The sequence below is a fragment of the Ranitomeya variabilis genome, chromosome 4 (genome assembly GCF_051348905.1).
Source record: "Ranitomeya variabilis isolate aRanVar5 chromosome 4, aRanVar5.hap1, whole genome shotgun sequence".
Lineage (NCBI taxonomy): Eukaryota > Metazoa > Chordata > Amphibia > Anura > Dendrobatidae > Ranitomeya > Ranitomeya variabilis.
Genome location: NC_135235.1, coordinates 665,985,525 through 666,009,467, shown reverse-complemented (window position 1 = coordinate 666,009,467; position 23,943 = coordinate 665,985,525). Strand labels below are relative to the sequence as shown.

The window sequence follows — 23,943 nt, the reverse complement described above, 5'->3', positions numbered from 1 at the left end:
ATATCTTTCTCTGCAGTGTTCACATAGCTCAGTGTGGGGCAGGAGCAGAGACCAGTTGTTTCAAGTGATAGTGAATAGCTGTCTCAACATTCTCCTCCATGACAGGAAGCTTATTCCGGACTAAAAGGCACAGTCACTTATTAGCAAGTTTTTTCTTGTGAAAGGTGCATCTTATAGTCAAAACAATACGGCAAATTCTGAAGTAATTTTCCTTTCTTGTTTAATTATACAACTGTGTTATATTGGTTTTTACACAATGTCAATAATATATATAGTTTACCCCAATTTGATTTATTTTTGATGGTAAGCAAAAATTTTTTATAACATTCTGAACACGAATATGGCTTCTTCCCTGTGTGAATTTTCTGGTGCTAAACAAACATTGATTTATCTTCCCGACATTTCCCACATTCTGAACATATGGCTTCTCCACAGTGTGAATCAAGATGTGATTTTTCTGCAAAACATTTTCCACATTCTGAACATGGAAAAGGTTTCTCCGGTGTGAGTTCTCTAGCGTCTTTTAAGACCAAATTTCTGGTTAAAATACTTCCTTCACAACATGAATATGGCTTCTTTCCAATATGAATTTTCTGGTGCTTAACAAAACTTGATTTATCTGCCCAACATTTCCCACATTCTGAACATAAATATGGCTTCTCCCCTGTGTGAGTTCTTTGGTGTGTATCCAGGTGTGATTTTTCTGTAAAACATTTTCCACATTCTGAACATGGAAAAGGCTTCTCCCCTGTGTGAGTTCTCTGGTGTCTTTCAAGAATCATTTTCTGGTTAAAATATTTCCCACATTCTGAACATGAAAAAGGTTTCTCTCCTGTGTGACTTCTCTTGTGTTTAACAAGATATGATTTCTCTACAAAACATTTAAAACATTCTGAACATGAAAAAGGCTTTTCGCCTGTGTGAGCTCTCTGATGAGCAGCAAGATGTGATTTATTTACAAAACATTTGCCACATTCTGAACATGAATAAGGCTTCTCCCCTGTGTGATATCTCTGGTGCATAAGAAGCTGTGAATTATTTACAAAACATTTGCCACATTCTGAACATGAATATGCCTTATCCCGTTTATGAATACTTTGATGTCTAAAAAGAGATGATTTATGTACAAAACATTTTCCACATTCTGAACATGAAAAAGGCTTCTCCCCTGTGTGAGTTCTCTGGTGTATAACAAGAGTTGATTTTTGTACAAAACATTTTCCACATTCTGAACAAGAAAAAGGCCTCTCCCCTATGTGACTGCTCTGGTGTCTAACAAGAGTTGATTTCTGTGCAAAACATTTTCCACATTCTGAACAAGAATATGGCTTCTCCCCAGTATGAATTCTCTCATGTATAGCAAGAATTGATTTGTTTTTACAATATCTCCCACACTTGGAACAACAAAATCTATTCTCCTTTGCGTGAAGGTTTAAATTAAATTTTTTAACAACAGAAGTTTCAAGGGGAAAACTATTTCCATATTCTGGATGTGAATTTGGCTTCTTTGCTTTTAGAGCAGTTTGTTTTTTAATGTCTTTTGTGTTAATTTCTTTTTTCTTAGTAGTCTGTAATGAATCAGAAGATAGGACCTGTTCCAAAGAATCAGATGATAGATCGTTGCTGTGAAGAGATGATAGTATATCTGGAGTAATGGCATTCACTTGACTTATATCTTGTGTGACATCAAGGTCACTTGAGTTAAAAATTGAAGATGTCAGGTGTCCCTCTGATCTCCTGGTACAGTGATCTGCCAAGAATAAAACCAACTATGACCATGAAATAAAATATCCTTAAAATTTATATTTTCTAAATTTCTACATAAAAGTGCTGTAGAAATGGTAAGTTATGAAGCAAAATTGAATTATTCACTAAGACAATTATTCTAGTTACAAGTAATCTGAGCAGCAGAACTCAATATCAAGCAGCAACCGCAAACAAGACGGGCAACTAGAAAAGTTGGGTTTCTTTAACTTAGAAAAAAGAAGCCTCAGAGGAGATCTCATTTACATGTATAAATATATGTGTGACCAGTACAAAACACTGGCATATGACTTATTCCTTCCAAAGACCATATTGAGGACTAGGGGGCACTCATTACGGGTGGAAGAATGGCCATTCCGGAAGCTAAATAGGAAAGGGATCTTTACAGTTAGAGCAGTTAGACTGTGGTATGCCTATTACAAAAGGTAGTAATGACAGACACTATAACAGGTTTTAAAAAAGGGCTGGACAATTTCCTTCATACACATAACATTGCGGGTCATAGTTAAATTAGTGACTAAATGTACAATTGGTGGACAAAGGTTGAACTTGATGGACCTAGGTCTTTTTTGATCTACGTAACACTGACAGATCACAGTCGACTAGAAAACCTGTTAGCCTGAATCAGTAGAGCGTGGTGTTCAATCTTTTGTCCATTCTGCCTCCCAAGCATTGGAATAAAAATTCACCAAAAAATCTTATGTAGGCAAAAATGATACAAATAAAATCTTCTACTCATACAACAAAAAACAAGCCCCAAATCAGGTCCGTCATCTGTCAATGGAAAAACAGAGGTTTAAACATTATTGTTAGCTCAAAAACTCTTGAAAAGCAACATGGCTTCCATAAACAAATCCAGTAAATTCCGCTCTTCCAAAGCCAAATTTCCCCTGCGCTTCTGATTCCTGCAGTGTACCCAAACCACATTTAGCATCCATGTATTTGGTACTGCAGTAGTGAGAAGAACCCACTTAATTTACAGTGTGCATGTCTACTGGAGCAGAACATGAGCACTATGTGGTGGGTAATAAAATGGCAAATTTGCACTTTTCACTCTTCAACATCCTACTAAAGCTCGAAGCTTATTGCCGGAAGATGCCAGATATAGACTTGTTCTCCTCTGGTTCAGTCCTCTGTGCTCAACTCCTGGCTTGTAAATTTTTTCTCTGTTCTGACTCCAACCTATTTACGGACTACTCTTTTGTTTTCTGATTTTGTATTTTTTCTGCCCTCCTGGTTCTGACCCGGCAACTTGACTATTTATCTTCCCATCTCACACCAGTGAACAGCAGCTAACTCTGTGGCCCTAACCTAGTGGTTTCTGTGTAAATCCAGATCCATGTATAAGGGTTATAGGGTGGAGGGCAATGCAATCCCTGGGATTTGGAAAGCGGAGTAGCTAGGTCCAGGCATGTTCATGGTTGTTCATGGTAGCCATCTTTTGAGCTGCCAAATGACCACGAACAGTGCCCCCCTCTAGACCCTCAAAGTAATTTCAAAAGTGATGTTACCCAAATAATAGGTTTTGTACAAAGTTACTGAACATAAAAACCTTGTTGCTAAACTTGTAAGCATTCTAGCCTTCCAAAAAAAGGGGATGTTGGAAAAATGCTGCCAATCTAAAGAAATACAGCAAATGTTATTTACAGTATTAATGTTGTGCGGTATCTGTATATGTTTTTAGAGAATACACATTTGAAGTTTAAAAATAGCAAATCTTTCTAAATTATTTGGCAATTTTCATATATTTTTTAAAAATGCAAAATATATAAACCTAAAATTAGCAGAAACATAAAGCACAATGTGTTACAGAAAAAAAACTAAATCACTGGAATCAGAACGCATCTAAAGTTAACACCACATAAAGCAGGAGTGGGGAACCTCAAGCCCATGAGTTGCAAAGGGCCCACAATAACCTTTTCTCCAGCAGGTTCCTGGGGGCCGCACTGCTTGGGCCAGCAGCTGTGTGCGGTGCAACAAAATGTCCTGGCCAGTGCCAGCATAAGGACATACTTTGTAGACGGAGTTAGCACATGTTGCGCTCCTGTACCACAGAAAACCACAGTAACAGCCCCTGTGCCTCTTCATGTGATGTATATACCGCAGCCACTGTTCCTGCTTCTGTGATGAATATACCACTGTGTCTCCTGTTCAGATGTATAAACCGAAGCCCTTGTCTCCGCCTCTGATGTATATACCGCAGCCACTGTCTCCTCCTGTGAAATATACAGTACAGATCAAAAGTTTGGACACACCTTCTCATTTAAAGATTTTTCTGTATTTCATGAGTAGCTCATCAAGAGAATGCCAAAAGTGTGCAAAGCAGTCATCACAGCGAAAGGTGGCTACTTTGAAGAACCTAGCATATAAGACATAATTTCAGTTGTTTCACACTTTTTTGTTAAGTATATTAATCCACATGTGTTAATTCATAGTTTTGATACCTTCAGTGTGAATGTACAATTTTCATAGTCATGAAAATACAGAAAAATCTTTAAATGAGGTGTGTCCAAACTTTTGGTCTGTACTGTAGATATATATACCACAGTCCGTGTCTCCTCCTGTGTTTTATATACAGCAGCCCCTATGTTTCCTCGTGTGATGTATATAGCCCAGCACCATGTCTCTGTAGATATACTGTATATACTGCATTCCTTATGTCTCCTGAGATGTATCTGCTGCATCCCCAGTGTATGCTGTGTGATGTATATAATCCAGCCAAAGTGTATCCTACATGATGTATATATTCCAGCCCCAATATATCCTATGTGATGTACACTACCATTCAAAAGTTTAGGGTCACCCAGACAATTTTGTGTTTTCCATGAAAACCCATACTTTTATTAATCAAATGAGTTGCCAAATGAATTGAAAATCTAGTCCAGACATTGACAAGGTTCGAAACAAAGATTTTTATTTGAAATAATAATTTTCTCCTTCAAACTTTGCTTTTGTCAAAGAATGCTCCCCATGCAGCAAATACAGCATTGCATACCCTTGGCATTCTAGCAGTTAATTTGCTGAGGTAATCCGGAGAAATTTCACCCCATGCTTCCAGAAGCCCCTCCCACAAGTTGGTTTGGCTTGATGGGCACTTTTTGCGTACCATACGGTCAAGCTGCTCCCACAATAGCTCAATGGGGTTGAGATCTGGTGACTGCGCTGGCCACTCCATTACAGATAGAATACCAGCTGCCTGCATCTTCCCTAATTAGTTCTTGCATAATTTGGAGGTGTGCTTTGGGTCATTGTCCTGTTGTAGAATGAAATTGGCTTCAATCAAGCGCTGTCCACAGGGTATGGCATGGCGTTGCAAATGGAGTGATAGCCTTCCTTATTGAAAATCCCTTTTACCTTGTATAAACCTCCCACTTTACCAGCACCAAAGCAACCCCAGACCATCACATTACCTTCACCATGCTTGACAGATGGTGTCAGGCACTCTTCCAGCATCTTTTCAGTTGTTCTGCGTCTTACAAATGTTCTTCTGTGTGATCCAAACACCTCAAACTTGGATTCGTCTGTCCATAGCACTTTTTTCCAATCTTCCTCTGTCCAATGTCTGTGTTTTTTGCCCATATTAATCTTTTCCTTTTATTAGCCAGTCTCAGATATGGCTTTTTCTTTGCCACTCTGCCCTGAAGGCCAGCATCCCGGAGTCGCTTCTTCACAGTAGACATTGACATTGGCGTTTTGCGTGTACTATTTAATGAAGCTGCCAGTTGAGGACCTGTGAGGCATCGATATATCAAACTACAGACTCTAATGTACTTGTCTTGTTGCTCAGTTGTGCAGCGGGGCCTCCCACTTCTCTTTCTACTCTGGATAGAGCCTGTTTGTGCTCTCCTCTGAAGGGAGTAGTACACACAGTTGTAGGAAATCTTCTTCAGTTTCTTGGCAAATTCTCGCATTGAATAGCCTTCATTTCTAAGAACAAGAATAGACTGTCGAGTTTCACATGAACGTTCTTTTTTTCTGGCCATTTTGAGAGTTTAATGGAACCAACAAATGTAATGCTCCAGATTCTCAACTAGATCAAAGGAAGGTCAGGTTTATAGGTTCTCTAATCAGCCAAACTGTTTTCAGCTGTGCTAACATACTTGCACAAGGGTTTTAAGGGTATTCTAACCATCCATTAGCCTTCTTACACAGTTAGCAAATACAAAGTACCATAAGAACACTGAAGTGATGGTTGTTGGAAATGGACCTCTATACACCTATGAAGATATTGCATTACAAACCAGACGTTTGCAGCTAGAATAGTCATTTACCACATTAACAATGTATAGAGTGTATTTCTGAACCATTTAATGTTAGCTTCATTGGAAAAAAATGTGCTTTTCTTTCAAAAATAAGGACATTTCTAAGTGACCCTAAACTTTTGAACGGTAGTGTATATACTCCAAACCCTGTGTTTCCTATGTCATGCATACACCAGTCCACGTGTCTCTTATGTGATGTATATACAGTATACAGCAGTCTCGGTGTCTCCTATGTGATTTATACCGCAGTCTTAGTGTCTACTATGTGATGTATACGGTAATCTCAGTGTATCCTATGTGATGTATATGGCAGTCTCTGTGTGTCCTATGTGATATATACTGCAGATCTCCCAATGCCTGAGTTTTATAAAATGTAACGTGAGCAGTGATGAATATCCCACTGTGAGGGGACATGCACAGTGTAATATACATCTGTTTGGAACGACGTCTACAAATCCTTTACAAAACTTATTGCAAAGAATTGCCTGCGCTCCAGACTGACGCAGATCTCAAAAAGCAGTTGCGACTAGCAATAGAAAATCCACTAACATTAGAGCTGCCCAAAGAAAAGCAGTTCCAGCTATCACATTAGGAAGGAAGTACGGGAATTAAATGCTTGACCAAATATATTAGGATAAGTTTCAAGTTGATAAGTTTGTACCGCCCCGAAGAATGGTATAAATATCCACATTGCTCTTAGCAGAAAAAAAGGTTCCCCACTCCTAAAAAAGTGAAAGATCAGATTTAAAATATGCTGCCTGGTTAGGAACACAAAACTGGTTGCGGTCAGTGGTAAAATCAGAGTATTTGGGCCACTAATCAATGTAGTCAGAAACTGTGACTATAGACAATAACACATCTACTGAAATGATCAAACTCAACTTGTCTTCATCAGTAAAAAGTGAGTAACTAGTGGTTGTCAAGAGCCCTGCTGCAGACTTACTGCAGCAGTCTGTGCACGTTTTACAGAAGGACAGAAAGAGAGTAAGGAGCGCTGCGGTGAACCTGCCAGAGCTCAGGACCTGAAGCACGTGACCTCCGGGGGAGTGGACAGAGACGGGGCCAGATGCCGAGTAGCAGCGGTGACCGGCGAAGCTGGAGACTAGTCTGAACGTGCCAAGGTCAAGTCGGGAGGTAGATGAAGTGCCAGAAGGGTGAGACGTAAGTGTGGTCGAGATGTAGCAAAAAGGTCGGGGAGCCAAAGATAGCGGTGCAGTACAAACGGGGCAGACAGCAGGGAAGTTAGAGTACCAAGCCGAAGGTCAGAGCCAGAAACAGACAATAAGCACAGAGTCACAAGGCAAAGCACAGAACGAGAAAACAGGCAGAGTCATACACAAGAAAGCAATTGGACTAAATAGTATGCAAGCACACCACGAGGTCAGACACACAGGCAAGAGAGATGTATCACTGACAAGGATTCCCATGTTAAGGAGGGTAAATATAGCCCTCCCCAAACCAAAAGGAGGCTATACAAATTAACCCCAAAAGAACAGGGAAGGAACTCTGTCCACAACCATGACAGTGCCCACTCTTAACGGGGGGGCCACTGGACCCCCAGGCTCCTCAGGAAGCCTGGCATGAAAAGCCCGAACCAATTGATTGGCATGCACTAAACCGAGACCCATGACCGATCCTCCGGACCATACCCCTTCCAGTGCACCAAATCCTTCAGATTCCAGCGCGCCAACCGAGAATCAACGATGCGCCCCACCTCATACTCCAGATGGCCTTCCACCAACACAAGAGGAGTGACAGACAAGGAGTCCTCCTCGACCGCTCCCAATGGTTTCAAAAGGGACCTGTGAAAAACATTGGATATTTTGAAGGAGGCGGGAAGCTGTGACCTCTAGGCCACCGGGTTGACAACCTCAACAATTTTATATGGGCCAATGAACTTAGGACCCAGTTTGGCCGAGGGGACCTTTAGCTTAATATTGCTGGTGGATAACCACACCTTCTCGCTCACTCGGAATACAGGATCTGACCTCTTCCTCTTGTCCGCAAAAAATGTATACCTTCCCTGGGCCTTGGTGATGTTTCGCTGAACCTCCATCCACAGGGTTTTTAACCGTTGCACAGTACCCTCCACCCCCAACAACCTGAGTCCATGTGAGAAAACTCCCCAAAATGCGGGTTAAACCCATAGTTGACCAGGAAGGGAGACATTCCCGTAGACTGACTCATATGACTGTTAAAAGCAAACTCTGCAACGAGTAACGCATCACACCAGTCATCCTGTCTGGAAGATGCCAATCATCTCAGAATTTGCTCCAAGGACTGGTTAGTGCGTTCGGTTTGTCCATTAAATTCTGGATGATAGGCAGAGGAAAAAGACAGAGTGATTCTCAACTTCCTACAAAAAGCCATTCAAAACATGGCCACAAACTGCATACCTCTGTCAGACACCACATTAGTAGGCACACCATGCAGACAGACCACATGCAGCACAAACAACCTGGCTAAGGTTTCAGCAGATGGTAAAGTGGGCAGCGGTACAAAATGAGCCTGTTTGGAAAATCTATCCACCACCACTCACACAACGGAGTTACCCCTGGATGGAGGGAGATTAATGATAAAATCTCTGGACAAATGTGTCCATGGTCTATCCGGAATTGGTAAAGGAACCAATTCCACGGCCAGCCGGCAATGAGAATTTTTAGAACGGGCACAAACCCCAAATGCAGACACAAACCTTTTAACATCCGTGACCAAAGAGGGCCACCAGAAAACCCTAGCAACTGGCTCCTGGGTGGCCGAAATCTCAGGAGGAGCACTGAATACAGACTCATGAAACTCCCGCAGGAGTCTAAGACGGAATTGTTCCGGTACAAACAATTTCCCCACAGGTTTATTATTTGGAGCCAGAGCCTGGGCCTCAAAAATTTCTCTCTCCAAATCAGACGAGGTTTCAGCCACCACCACCCAGGCTGGAGAATGGAGGATGGGGGTTCCGGAGGAGACACCGGATCAAAGCTTCGGGACAATGCATCTGCCTCAACATTCTTAGACCCTGGACGGTAGGTGATGGAGAATTGAAATCGGAAAAAAAAGCGACCGGCGGGCCTGTCGTGGGTCAGTCTTTTGGCAGACTCGATATAAGATCACGGTGACCGGATGAACAGCCCCCTCCAAAAAATGCCTCCATTCTTTAAAGGCCAACTTGCCTGCCAGAAGTTCCCTATTACCCACATGGTAATTTCTCTCGGCAGAAAAGAACTTTCTGGAAAAGAAAGCGCAAGGTTTGAGGTTGGTCAGAGTAGCGGGACCCTGAGACAACACTGCCCCCACTCCCACCTCAGAAGCGTCGACCTCCACGATAAAAGGTCTAGACGGATCTGGCTTGACCAACACTGGCGAAGAAATAAAACACTTTTTTAAAGTCAGAAAATAATTTTTTGCAGAAGTTGACCAATTTTTCACATCAGTCCCATTGAGTGTGAGCTCAGTCAGGGGCTTAACTACTTGCGAAAAACCCTTAATAAACTTTCGGTAGTAGTTTGCAAAGCCCAGAAAGCGTTGCAAACCCTTTAAATCATGAGGTTGAACTCAATCAGTAATAGCCTGGACTTTTTTCGAATCCATGCGAAATCCCTCACAAGAAACAATCAAAACCCAAAAAAGACAATTCCTGTACAAAGAATGAACACTTCTCCAACTTAGCATACAAATGGTTTTCTCTAAGTCTAAGAAGAACACTTCGCAGATGGTGCAAGTGGGATTGACTATCAGGTGAGTACACTAAAATGTCATCAAGATAAATGACCACAAAACACCCAATCAGATCAGAAATAATGACATTAATAAAATTTTGAAAGACAGCAGGAGCATTAGTCAGACCGAAGGGCATGACCAGGTTCTCAAACAGTCCTTCCCCTGTTTTCCACTCACCCCTTCACGGACCCTTATCAGGTTATAGGCCCCGCCATAAATCAAGCTTGGAAAACCATTTGGTCCCCGAGAGTTGGTTACACAGATCCAGAATGAGGGGGGAGTGGATACATGTTTCCCACGGTAATGTTTTTGAGTTCCCGAAAGTCGAGGCATGGCCGCAAACCACCATCTTTTTTCTTAATGAAAAAAAAAAACAGCGGCTACAGGTGAGACAGAAGGGCGAATATGCCCTTTGCGGAGACTCTCCGCTATATACTCCTTTATGGCTTGGTGCTCGGGCCCAGACAGATTAAACAAACGAGCCTTGGGAAGTTTAGCCCCAGGAACTAAGTCAATGATACAATCAAAAGGTCTATGAGGTGGCAGCGCCTCAGCCTTGCTTTCAGAGAACACGTCTTCAAAGTCTTTTAGGTACTCTGGAATACCCTGCAGACCGACAGACGACACAGATACAGATTTTAAAGCGGTGGACATTGGCCCAGAATTGCAACACAGACTGGTACAATTGGACCCCCATTGGACAATTTCCCCAGATACCCAATCAATAAAGGGGTTATGCCTCCCACGATCAACCAGTGGAAAAAAATTAGTTAACAATATAATACCATATGAGAATATACTATATAGAAATAGAGGATGTCCCCAGAAGTTTCACAGGATTTGGGAGAGATGGTGTGACTCACCCTTAACACATTTATCCCCTAATGCCATGACTTCGTCAATTTCACATTACGAGCCCTGATGTGTGTTCCTTTAAACATATGGACATGTTCTAAATTTTGATAAGAAACTAGCTAATTTAGGTGAGAGTGCAATGCTTCATGACGGAACTTGTTCTAATACACTATGTTCCAACTTGTCTGTTTTTCTGTATTTGTTCACTCTATTGTTGAGAGTGTGATGTTCATTTTATTGTATTGAATGGATAAAGGCAAATGTTTGAATCATTCTGACATTATACTATGCTATTATATGCTTGTAACTTTTATCCTGTGGAATATTTCAATAAAAAGAGTTAAAAAAAAAATAACAGGGTTATCTCATTGAAGCCAAGGCATACCTAGAACCAGACCCGCAGGCAAATTATTCAAGACAAAACAGCTTATGTTTTCCACATGAGCACAACCCACTCTTAGTGAAAAAACCGCAGACACAAAACAGATTCCCTCTTAGGTGAGAGGAGAGGAGTCAATAGCCTAACTGTCCCTATCTTATAAAGAGTCACAACACGAGAGTCAATTAAATTGATGGTGGATCCACAGTCAACAAAAGCAGTAGTCAAAACGGGACCACCAACAATCTCCAACTCCACCTGGAGAAGGATTTTAGCAAATGAGGAAAATTGTGCCTGGGAAACCTCCTCGATCGTTACCCAGATTTAGACATTTCCTGACATCTTAAATGAGGAGGGACAAGGACAGTCTTTTTTCCGGTGTCCCGAGGCTCCGCAGCAAAAGCACAGCTGATTATCTCTGAGATGACTTCTCTCTCTCTTTGACTGAGAAGGCTCCCACCTCCATGGGTTCTGCAGGCGACACGGTGTCCCCTGAGGTGGAGTATAAAGGGGTTTCCTGCTGCATCACCCCTCTGGCATGGAGCCTACGGTCCATATGGACAGCCTGGGTCATGGCTTCCTCCAGGGTATCCGTGGAAGGATGCAAGGCCAAAGCATCCTGCAAATGGTTGGACAGGCCTCTGCGGAACAGCCCTCTTAAGGCATCATTCCAGTATATCTCAGCCACCCAACGTCTGAACTCAGAACAAAACCACTCTGCTGAGTACTTCCCCTGTGTCACACTCATCACTATATCCTCAGCCAGATGCACTCTATCAGGTTCATCATAAATATGTCCAAGAGCCTCAAAAAAAGATCCACAGACATAGGTTCTGGAGCGGAGGGAGAGAGAGAAAAAGCCCAAGCCCATGGAGCCCCCCGTAATAAAGAAATAATAATTCCCAAACTGTGGCTTTCATTCCCAGAGGCGTGCTGACGCATGGAGAAAAACAATTTACACCCCTTTTTGAACACCCTGAATAATTTTTTATCCCCAGAAAAGGAGTCAGGCAACGTAACACGTGGTTCGGGGGAGATTAGGGAAACATTGCCCTTACTAAGATGACCGATGTTGAATTTGTGAAGGTCAACTTGTTTCCTGTTTGGGTCCACTTATAGCCACATGGAACTCTTACCCATCGCTTGAGTATAGTGTCTAGCCTTTACTCTAGTTCCAGTCTCCAGCTCCAGAGAACTGTTTTATGCAGTTCTTGTTCCTTTGATTCCTAGAGCTAATTCCAAGAACTTCAACTGCTGTCCAAGTATCATATTCGCCAATGACTGAAAAGAATCTGTGACTCTCTATTTAATAGATGATACTCACCTGGGCAGTTATCTGTAGGAACCTCCTCTTTACATCGCTCATCACCCCACACATATGTCTCTGTAGTATTAATAAGGGTCAGATCTTTATCCTGAAACCAATATTGTAAAAGTCACAGACAGATGGAAAAGTCACTTCAATGATCAGTTCTAATCCTGCCATCTCCACCATTCTCATTACACAAGTATAAAACATAAAATATTGGTTGATAAAAAAAAAGACTGAACACAAGACATTAACAGCCATCTACACATCACTGTGGAGATCTCATGAAACCTTCGCTCCATCTACCTGATGATCTTGAGGAACATTGGGATCTTCTTGTTTACAGTCCTGTGGAAGAAGAGGACGGGGGCATCTCTCTGGTGTTGTCCTCTTACTGGATAGAACTGGAGGACACATAATTAGTGAATTCATTCTTTACATAAAGATAATTATAGGTTGTGTGTATTTAGTCATGTCTGTTACCTGGTGATGAGAGGAACTGGGGAACCTCCATTATGATGTCCTTGTACAGATCTTTGTGTATTTCTAAATATTCCCACTCCTCCATGGAGAAATAGATGGCGACATCCTGACACCTTATAGGAACCTGACACATACAATGATACCGTCATCCCCCCAATACCTTCATAGCGTTACTGTATAATGTCCCAGCATTCCCAGCAGTGTCACCTCTCCAGACAGCAGCTCAATCATCTTGTAGGCGAGTTCTAGGATCTTCTGGTCATTGATGTCGTCATGTATCAAGGGGTGAGATGGAGTCCCAGTGAATGGGCTCAGGGTTCTTCCCCATCCCACAAACACAGGGTCCTGACAGCGTTCTCTAGAGGTCTTCTTCACTACTGTGTAATCCTGGTTATGGGGAGACACATTAATATTAAAATATTAACATTTTCAGAGTCCTCACCTCTCCAGTTCTGTCTATCTGTCATGCTCATAGATAAAAATTATAAAATGTGACGTCAGAGTCTCTCACCTCTCCAGTAAGCCAGAAGAGGATCTCCAGGGTGAGGTGTAATAGTCTCTCTGCCATCTTATCCCTGTTCCTATCCATCCCTGATGGGTCAATCAGGAAAATTATACTATATAGAACATCTCCACTGAAGGGATTCGATATTGTAGAAACCTGTATGGGAAGAAGATGATCCGATGTAACACAAAGAATCCTTCTATATTATTTCAAAACACTCTTTTTCGGTGATTATTTTGTATCTCCGTTCATACTGCACCCCCACACACAAATTATACACCATTTGAAAGGTAAACTTGCCCCCTTCAGCAAGAAAATAGCCAAACAAACCACACATGCACGATATGCTCACACAATACACTTTAAACATTAATTTTCATAAACCTGTAGTAAGGAAAAATGACCTGCAGGTGGCACCACACTACCCCAAAGCATACAACCACAAAGCTGAAACAAATCCTAACATTTGCCTTGGGGGCTTTCCAGCTTGCCGAACTCCTTGCCCAGCCAATTTCAGGCAGGTACATAAAATATTTGCTATATATGTGGAAGTAGAATAAAAGTAAAACTTTACCTGTTTAAGACTTCAGCTTTAAAACTGAAAATATAAATGAATGCAGCCTAAAAGGGATCGGACAGGTTCTGAACCATCAGATTTTCCGTATTACTGGACAGTCATTAAAAAGTCTATCTGCCATCTAAGGTTGCAGCTTATCGGTGACCTGGAGTCACCTCTGGTTCCAAGTAAAAACTGCAGCATTGACATAACTCAGACTGTACATTGTTTCCCGATGGGAGAGATTGGTGGAAATATCCTTGCAAAAATTGAAAAAAAAAAATCCAATCGTAGGGAAAAAAAGGTAAAATAATCTGCAGATATTACTTTTTTTTAAAAGGGATATTTCCAATTATTATACAATGGTGTAAATACGCTCAGTTATGGGGTAAATTCTCCATCATTTTTACTGTCAAAGTGGCACTGCTGTACAGGGAGCTGCTCCGTTCACATGCATAGGGCTGTGTTGCACTTCCCTACATTGCAGATAGATGGCATTGCTGCTATGGAGGGGAAAAAAATGCTGCTGCCCCTGTTCTTTCACAAGGTCCTGACAATCAGACCCCTTCTGATCAGTAATTAAAATACCATTATGTTGGAGGATCTCCTTTAGGCTGGATTCACACACATCGTACAAAAAAATCGGTCCATTTTACACGTACGAGAATCGCAGAAATGTTCCCTGAACAGTGATCCATGTCATCCGTGTGCAGTGCGAGGATGCAATTTTCTCGCATGTAAGCATCCGTATGACATCCGTATGGTGAGATTTTCTCGCCGGCTTGCAAAATAGACATATACTGGATCCATGGGCTCAAATATTCATGAAAACATATATACAGTCTATATATATATATATATATATATATATATTTATATATATATATATGTCAGTGAGACACATACCTCTCTGTGTTCATCATCTCATTAAATACATTTACATTTGACAAGCTTAATTTTCCTGAAATTGCCTGCGCCCCCGACAACCAATGTGCGAAAATTTCGCACGGGTCAACTAGTTTCACATAATAATATATTATGTTGAAACATATATATACAGTGAGTACGGAAAGTATTCAGACCGCTGTAAATTTTTCACGTTTCATTGCAGCCATTTGGTAAATTCAAAAAAGTTCATTTTTTTCTCATTAATGTGCACCCCATCTTCACTGAAAAAAACAGAAATGTAGACATTTTTGTATATTTATTAAAAAAGAAAAGAATTCAGACCCTTTGCACAGACACTCATATTTAAGTCACATACTCTTCATTTCCTTGTGATCCTCCTTGAGATGGTTCTATTCCTTCATTGGAGTCCAGGTGTGTTTAATTAAACCGATAGGTGTGTACCTTTCCAAATCAAGCCTTGTCTATACAAGACCTCAGAACTCACACTGCAAATGAGAATCATAAGGTCAAAGGAACTGGCCAAGGAGCTCAGAGGCAGAATTGTGGCAAAGCACAGTTCTGGCCAAGGTTACAAAAGAATTTTCCCTTCCCCCATAACGGTACACCTGAGAGGGGATCCGCCCAGTCAGGACAGGAAACCCTACTGAAAATAAAAGGGCGGTAGCTCTCTGTCGCTTCAGTTGGGTTTCCTGTCCTGACAGGGACCCTTGTGCTGAACATGGCGGAGAAGTTTCCACTTACTCACTACCCGTCCTGGCGTGGAAGAACAGGCAGCGCCTGTGAGTCGGTCCTCGGGAACTGGAAGCACCGTCCGCGGGTCCTCCAGGGCTTTGCGTCCAAGCGGGCGTCTGTGCAGCACAGTTGGATGTCCGGGCTCCTTCCGTGGCTGCCACACCACCCTTCTCTCTCTGCCGGCTTCCAGGTGCGGGGGCCGCTTCCGGGTCGCCCGTCTGACGTCACGCGCAAGGCACGCTGGGAATGGGCGTGCCTGCGTGGCGTCGGGGGCGGGCGCCGGATCCAAGTTGGCGGCGCCCATGAAGAAAACGCCGGCCGGTGGAAAAAGACTTTGGCGGCGTGGCAGAGAAAGGGGGGGCCACCATTGGGCACCGGAGGAGGTGGGGAGTTCAGGGTATCCCCCATAAAAGTGGGGATGACCACAGAAGATGCGCTCATGCCCAAAAGCTTCATCATGGAAGTGGGGCAACAGAAGCAGCAGCACCCGTCACAGCAGCAGCAGCCGCATCAGGAGCTCTCGCCAGATGCCTTGCCGAGCTACCAGCATACCAGGAGCAGCCGCTCAAGTGGTAGGAGCAGCAGTTGTCCTGTCCGGCAAGACTCTTCAGCATCCACAAGGGACGCTGCACGTGCATCTGTCCAGCCTCCGAAACCGGTACCCTTGACTGGCAGCGGTAGTGAGTGATCTATGTCAATGTCACCCTTATGGTAACAGGGTCCATTTTTTCTGTTTGATCACTAGGGGTCGAGGAAATCTAGCGGCAAAACAAAGAACCAAGAATGTGCCCTTTGTAAAGTTCCGCTTGCAGTTCAGTGGCAGAAGGACCTCTGCGCTGACTGCATTAATAAAACTATACAGGAAGAGACCCCTAATTTCGCCACTAGCCTTAAAGCCATAATTCAGGCAGAGATAAAAGACTCCCTAAAACTGTCCCTTAAAAAAACAGGGAGGAAAAGCCGCAAGGTGTCTATGGATTCGGATGCCTCTCAGAGACAGGAGAGTCATAAATCATCCCGGTCTCCCTCTACCTCCTCCGCCTCTATCCAGTCCTCAGATTCATCCTCAGACAGTGATACAGGGGGTCGATGTTTTCCAACTGAGGATGTAGAAAAACTAGTTAAATCAGTCAGGTCTGCAATGGGTCTTAAAGAGGAGAAGACACCTAGATCACATGAGGATGTCATGTTTGGCGGGTTAGAAGAAAAAAGGAAACGTACGTTTCCGTTCAATGCAAAAAATCAAAGCATTGATCGAAAAATGAATGGAGAAAACTTGAGAAAATGGGTACCTTGCCTTCTTCATCAAACAGGAGATATCTTTTTGAGAAAAAAGACTCCGAATCCTGGGGAAAAAATCCCTAAAATTGACAGTGCGGTGGCCAAATCTTTGAAAAAATTGTCTCTTCCATTAGAAGATTCAGGTGTCCTAAAAGACCCGCTTGACAAAAAAGCAGATAGTTTTTTGAGACACATCTGGGAAGCTTCGGCTGGGGGCCTGAAACCAGCAATAGCTGGGACATGTGCGGCCCGTGCTCTCATGGTCTGGCTACAGCAGATAGAAGATCAGCTAAGGGATAAAGTTCCTAGAAATGATATCCTTGCGAACATATCTTTAGTGCAAGAGCAGCGGCTTTTTTGGCAGATTCCTCTGTGGATTCTGCAAGATTAACAGCTAGAGCAGCGGGCTTGTCCTATGCGGCAAGGAGAGCCCTATGGCTTAAAGGTTGTCCGGGGGATTTGCCATCTAAACATAAACTGTGCTCCATCCCATGCGACGGTCAATTCCTCTTTAGCAAAAAGCTAGAAGAGATCTTGGAACATGCAGGAGATAAAAAGAAACCCTTTCCAAGTTTCTCTAGAGATCCCAAAAAAACTTTCTTTCAGAGGAGAAGATTTAACAGAGGTCGTCCCCCAGGAGATAGGAGAAATTGGGACTTTAAAGATAAAAGGGGATCGGGCTATATGTTCAAAGGTCCCTCTACATCAGCAAAAAAATCCCCCCAATGACATTACATCAAAGGTTGGAGGAAGGCTCTCCCTCTTCTTTCTGGCCTGGATAAACATCTCCCCCAGCACCTGGGTTTTAAATATTATCAAGGACGGTGTAAAGATAAAGTTCATCCGTCCACCCAGGCAGAATTTTGTGATAACTCCCCGGAGGAAGTCCTAGCAGGACTGCTCTGGAGACAGACGTTTTCGGACTTGTTCACAAAAATGTCTTGCAAGAAGTCCCGGCTCGGGAGGTAGGAAGGGGGTTTTACTACCCCCTCTATTTGATACAAAAACCAGATGGCTCCTGGAGAACCACAGTCAATCTAAGAAAGCTCAATCAATCAGTAGAGAACTACTCCTTCAAGATGGAGTCTATCAACACGACCACAAAACTTCTGTTCCCACACAGCTTAAAAGATGCATATTATCGTATCCCAATACATCAGGAATATCGGAAATACTTGAGAGTAGCGCTCTACATACAAAACCAAGTAAAACATTACCAATATGCAGCCCTTCCATTCGGCCTGTCTACAGCTCCCAGGGTCTTCACCAAGGTGATGGTAGAGGTAATGTCATACCTCCGATCCTGGGATGTGGTGAGTGTCCCATACCTGGACGACTTCCTTGTGGTAGGGAGGACAGAGACCCATTGCTCCCATCAAGTAACAGTTGTAACATCAACTCTAATAGAGTTGGGATGGATAATAAATACCCCCAAATCAAGATTAGTACCAGTAAAAGTGCAGTTCTTCCTAGGATTAATACTGGACTCCAAGCGTCAGCTCTGCCTCCTTTCCGGAGAACAAAGTGGCCAAAATAATGAACTTGACCAGTACAGCAATGCATAAGCCAGCGATGACCCTAAGAAAAGCAATGTCCCTACTAGGCTCATTAACGTCATGCATTCCGGCTATAGGATGGGCGCAATTTCACCTGAGACAATTGCAGTGGGAAGTTTTGTCAGCTCAGAAACTGTTAAGAGGGCATTTGGAAGGAAATCTATGTCTTTTTCAGGGCGTAAGAGATTCCCTAATTTGGTGGACTGTGAAGGAGCATCTCACAATGGGGGTCCAGTGGCAGAAACTGGTCGAAGAAATCATCACGACTGACGCAAGCGGTATAAGTTGGGGGGCTCATCTGAGGTCTCATTCAGTACAAGGAACCTGGTCCTTGCAAGAAAGGAATCAGGGTTCAAACGAAAAAGAACTATGGGCAGTGGGAAAGGCCTTGAAACATTTTCTCCCCTTGCTCCAGGGCCGCCATACTCGAATCATGATGGACAATCGAGCAGTGGTAGCTTATATCAATCACGAAGAGGGGAAGAGGTTCCGGGGCCTCATGGAGGTATAAAATCTACTTTTCCAGTTGGCAGAACAACACCTGTCGTCCCTCACAGCACTACACATAAGGGGTGTAGAAAACACACAGGAAGACTTCCTGAGTCGCAGAGGTCTGAGACAGGGGGAATGGTCCTTAAACACCCAGGTGTTCCAACAAATAATACAAGCCTGGGGTACACCAGAAATAGAATTATTTGCCACCTCACACAACAAAAAAGTCAAAAAATTCTGCTCCCTAAACCCAAGAGAACATCCTTCTGCAGTAGATGCCCTGCTAATACCATGGAGGATCTCTCTGGCCTACGCATTCCCCCCGATAGTGATGATTCCAACAGTAGTCCGGAAAATCAGAGAAGACTGAGCAAAAATAACACTCATAGCTCCATTCTGGCCAAGAAGGCCATGGTTCTCCCTTCTAAGGCAGATGTCATTAACAGACCCATGGATTCTGCCAGAAGTTCCGGACCTGTTAACCCAAGGACCAGTGACCCACTCTCAGGTGAAGAGCTTCCATCTGGCAGCCTGGAATTTGAGAGGGCGTTACTGAGTCACCAGGGATTCTCACCAGGGTTAGTCTCCACCGTACTGAAAAGCAGAAAGCCTATAACATCTAGAATCTACGGTAGGATATGGAAAAGGTTTCTTGACTTCCCAGGTGAACCGTTGGGGGATGTAGCTCCAGTGGGACCCATCCTAGAGTTTCTGCAAGCAGGGTTGCAACTTGGGTTAGCGACTAGCACCCTTAAGGTTCAAGTTTCAGCCTTGGGGGCCCATGCAACTGCAACCTAGCATCAAATAGGTGAGTTTCACGATTCATAAAATCCTGTGGCAGGTCTAGACCGGTTGTTATCCCAAAAATCCCTCCTTGGGATCTAAATTTAGTCTTAGAAGCCTTAACCAAAGACCCTTTTCAGCCTTTGCGGGAGTTGTCACCTAAATTACTCACCCTGAAAACAGTTCTACTGGTAGCCTTAACATCGGCCCGTAGGGTAGGTGATTTACAGGCCCTGTCGATATGCCCTCCTTATACTCAGGTTCTTGATGACAGGATAATTCTAATACCAGACCCGGCGTATCTCCTCAAGGTGGTCCTAAAATTCCATAGCAGTCAGGAGATTATGTTACCATAGTTTTGTAATAATCCTAGAAATCCTGGGGACCAAAAGTTCCATATGTTAGATGTAAGAAGATCTATGTTACAATACATGTCCATGACTAGTGAGTGGAGGAAAGACCAAACCCTATTTGTAGCCTTCCAGGGTAGTAAAAAAGGGTGCGGGGTAGCTAAAAGTACCATTGCTAGATGGATCAGGGAGGCCATTAGTTTTTCCTGCTCTGCGAGTGGCACTCTGGTTCCTGAAGGCATCAAGGCTCACTCCACCAGAGCCGTGGCTACCTCCTGGGCAGAAAAGGCTGAGGTATCGATTGATCAAATTTGCAAGGCCGCTACCTGGTCCTCACCCTCAACTTTTTTCAAACACTACCGGCTAGACCTTTCCTCCTCTGCTGACCTAACCCTTGGTAGAAGGGTACTGCAAGTGGTGGTCCCTCCCTAAGGTTTTATTCTACAAAAGTCTCTCAGGTGTGCCGTCATGGGGGAAGGGAAAACACCAAGGTTACTTACCGCTAGCTGTTTTTTCCGGAACCCATGACTGCATCTGTATATTCCCCCCCTTTATCACCCCTTTGGTGTGCACTATAGTTTGGGTGTTTTTAGTTCATATGATGTGGTGATGGATTTGCCATGTGCACTAACCAGGGGGGCCTCTCATGCTCTGAAAACCAACTGAAGCGACAGAGGTACCACCCTTTTATTTTCAGTAGGGTTTCTTGTCCTGACTGGGCGGATCCCCTCTCTCAGGTGTGCCGTCATGGGTTCCATAAAAACCGGCTACCAGTAAGTAATCTTGGTGTTTCTGCAGTACTCAAGGTTCCTAAGAGCACAGTGGCCTCCATAATCCTTAAATGGAAGAAGTTTGGGACCACCAGAAGTCTTCCTAGACCTGGCTGTCCAGCCAAATTGAGCAATAGTGGGAGAACAGCCTTGGTGAGAGAGGTAAAGAGGAACCCCAAGCTCACTGTGGCAGAGCTACACAGATGCTGTAGGGAAATGGGAGAAAGTTCCACAAAGTCAACTATCACTGCAGCCCTCCACCAGTCGGGCCTTTATGGCAAAGTGGCCCGACGGAAGCCTCTCCTCAGTGCAAGACTTATGAAAGCCTGCATAGAATTTTCTTAAAAACACATGAAGGACTCCCAGACGATGAGAAATAAGATTCTCTGGTCTGATGAGATGAAGATAGACCTTTTTGGCGATAATTCTAAGCAGTATGTGTGGAGAAAACCATGCACTGCTCATCACCTGCCTAATACAATTCCAACAGTGAAACATGGTGGTGGCAGCATCATGCTATGGGGGTGTTTTTCAGCTGCAGGGACAGGACGACTGGTTGCCATTGAAGGAAACATGAATGCGGCCAAGTACAGAGATATCCTGAAGCATTACAATGAAACCTGTTATGATCCTTAGTGGCTGAGGATCACGAATAGACCAGCAAGTGAATAAACTAAGGACAAGCTCTAGGGAGATGGTAACTGGACTGATCGCAAATCTGAACCTATCCAACACAACTAGAGGTAGCCGGTGAACGTGCCTAAAAAATTCCTGGATGTCTCGAGCCAGCCTGAGGAACTAGCTACCCCTAAAGAGAAAGAAAGACCTCGCTTGCCTCCAGAGAAATAATTCACAAAGATATAGAAGCCCCCAACAAATATTAACGGTGAAGTAAGAAGAAGGCACATACGTAGGGATGAAATCAGATTCAGCAAAAGAGGCCCACTAGTACTAGAAAGCAGAAAATAGAGCAGGGGTCTATGCGATCAATAAAAAACCCTTACAAAATATCCATCCTGAGATTTCAAGAACCCACGCACCAACTAATGGTGTGTGGGGAGAAACTCAGTCCACTAGAGCATCCAGCAAGCGAGGGAATCACATTTTAGCAAGCTGGACAAGACAACATGATAAACACTTCTGATCAAAAAATGAGCAAACAAAACTTAGCTTGTCCTGGATGGACTGGGAGCAAGGTAGTCAGAAGGAATCTGAGTAGCACTGATTACATCGACAGCCGGCAACAAGTGGAAGTAAAACAGAGCTAAATAGAAACCTCCCAGAGGATAACGAACCAGCTGATAGCCAGAGACCAGCAGGATAACAAACAAAGCCACCAGGGGGAGCCCAAAGCAAAAGTCACACCATACCACCAGTGACCACAAGAGGGAGCCTGAAAACAGAGTTCACAACAGAAACCCTGCAAAGTGCCCTGAATGAAGCTGCTCCTCCTATACATAGAGCAACTCGACACAGACGGTGACAACCATGGCACACGCTGCAAACACGTTTCCTGCAGCGGTGCTCCAGGTGCGCCGAACGTCTGTGGAGAAAATCTAATCTACCCGAAGATTTCATCCATTATAAGTTCATGCTAAAAACATACAACTCTGCCCTTCACCTCTCCAAACAAACCTATTTCAACACCCTCATCACCTCACTGTCCAATAACCCTAAACGTCTCTTCGACACTTTCCAGTCCCTACTCAACCCAAGAGAGCAGGCCCCAACCACAGATCTCCACGCTGATGATCTGGCCAATTACTTCAAAGAAAAAATTGACCACATTCGACAGGAAATCATCTCCCAATCTCTTCATACCAGGCACTGTCCTCCCTCCCCCACTGCATCTAGTTCACTCTCTGACTTTGAACCAGTTACAGAAGAAGAAGTAAGCAGGCTCCTTGCATCTTCTCGCCCGACCACTTGCACCAGTGACCCCATTCCGTCACATCTCCTCCAGTCCCTTTCCCCGGCTGTCACCTCTCACATAACAAAAATATTCATCCTTTCCCTCACTTCCGGTATTTTTCCCTCCTCATTTAAGCATGCCATCATACATCCATTACTTAAAAAACCCTCCCTCGACCAAAACTGTGCCGCTAATTATAGACCTGTCTCTAATCTTCCCTTCATCTCTAAACTCCTGGAACACCTGGTCCACTCCCGTCTTACCCGCTATCTCTCAGATAACTCTCTTCTCGACCCTCTTCAATCTGGCTTCCGCTCTTTACACTCTACTGAAACTGCCCTCACTAAAGTCTCTAATGACCTACTAACAGCCAAATCTAATGGTCACTACTCCATGCTAATTCTCTTGGATCTTTCCGCAGCATTCGACACTGTGGATCATCAGCTCCTCCTCACTATGCTCCGCTCCATCGGCATCAAGGACACCGTTCTCTCTTGGTTCTCCTCCTATCTCTATGACCGATCCTTCACTGTATGTTTTGCTGGTTCCTCCTCCTCTCCCCTTCCCCTTACTGTTGGGGTTCCTCAAGGATCAGTCCTAGGCCCCCTCCTCTTCTCTTTGTATACTGCCCCTATTGGACAAACAATCAGTAGATTTGGTTTCCAGTACCATCTCTATGCTGACGACACCCAATTATACACCTCTTCTCCTGCTTTCACTCCGACCTTCTTAGAAAACACCAGTGATTGTCTTACCGCTGTCTCTAACATCATGTCCTCCCTCTATCTGAAACTGAACCTGTCAAAAACTGAACTCCTCGTGTTCTCTCCCTCTACTAACCTACCTTTGCCTGACATTGCCATCTCCGTGTGCGGTTCCACCATTACTCCCAAGCAACATGCCCGCTGCCTTGGGGTCATCCTTGATTCCGAGCTTTCATTCACCCCCCACATCCGATCACTGGCTCGCTCTTCTTATCTGCATCTCAAAAATATTTCTAGAATTCGCCCTTTTCTTACTTTCGACTCTGCAAAAACTCTTACTGTCTCACTTATTCATTCTCGTCTGGACTATTGTAACTCTCTACTAATCGGCCTCCCTCTTACCAAACTCTCCCCGCTCCAATCTGTCCTGAATGCTGCTGCCAGGATCATATTCCTCACCAACCGTTACACCGATGCCTCTACCTTGTGCCAGTCATTACACTGGCTACCCATCCACTCCAGAATCCAGTACAAAACTACTACCCTCATCCACAAAGCACTCCATGGCTCAGCACCACCCTACATCTCCTCTCTGGTCTCAGTCTACCACCCTACCCGTGCCCTCCG

At 43.8% G+C, this 23,943-nt stretch overlaps 1 protein-coding gene across 1 annotated transcript in view; it reads right to left on the bottom strand.

The window, feature by feature from the left end:
• Positions 1–209: 209 nt before the first annotated feature.
• LOC143766239 (uncharacterized) overlaps positions 210–23,943 on the bottom strand; it is a 35,285-nt gene continuing 11,551 nt past the window's right edge. The window contains exons 2-7 of the mRNA XM_077253756.1: positions 13,278–13,427; positions 12,974–13,153; positions 12,767–12,890; positions 12,590–12,687; positions 12,299–12,389; positions 210–1,750 (exon numbers count right to left, since the gene is read on the bottom strand). Coding sequence (XP_077109871.1) covers positions 372–1,750; positions 12,299–12,389; positions 12,590–12,687; positions 12,767–12,890; positions 12,974–13,153; positions 13,278–13,427 — 2,022 coding nt within the window. The 3' untranslated portion in view covers positions 210–371. The remainder of the gene's footprint in view (positions 1,751–12,298; positions 12,390–12,589; positions 12,688–12,766; positions 12,891–12,973; positions 13,154–13,277; positions 13,428–23,943) is intronic.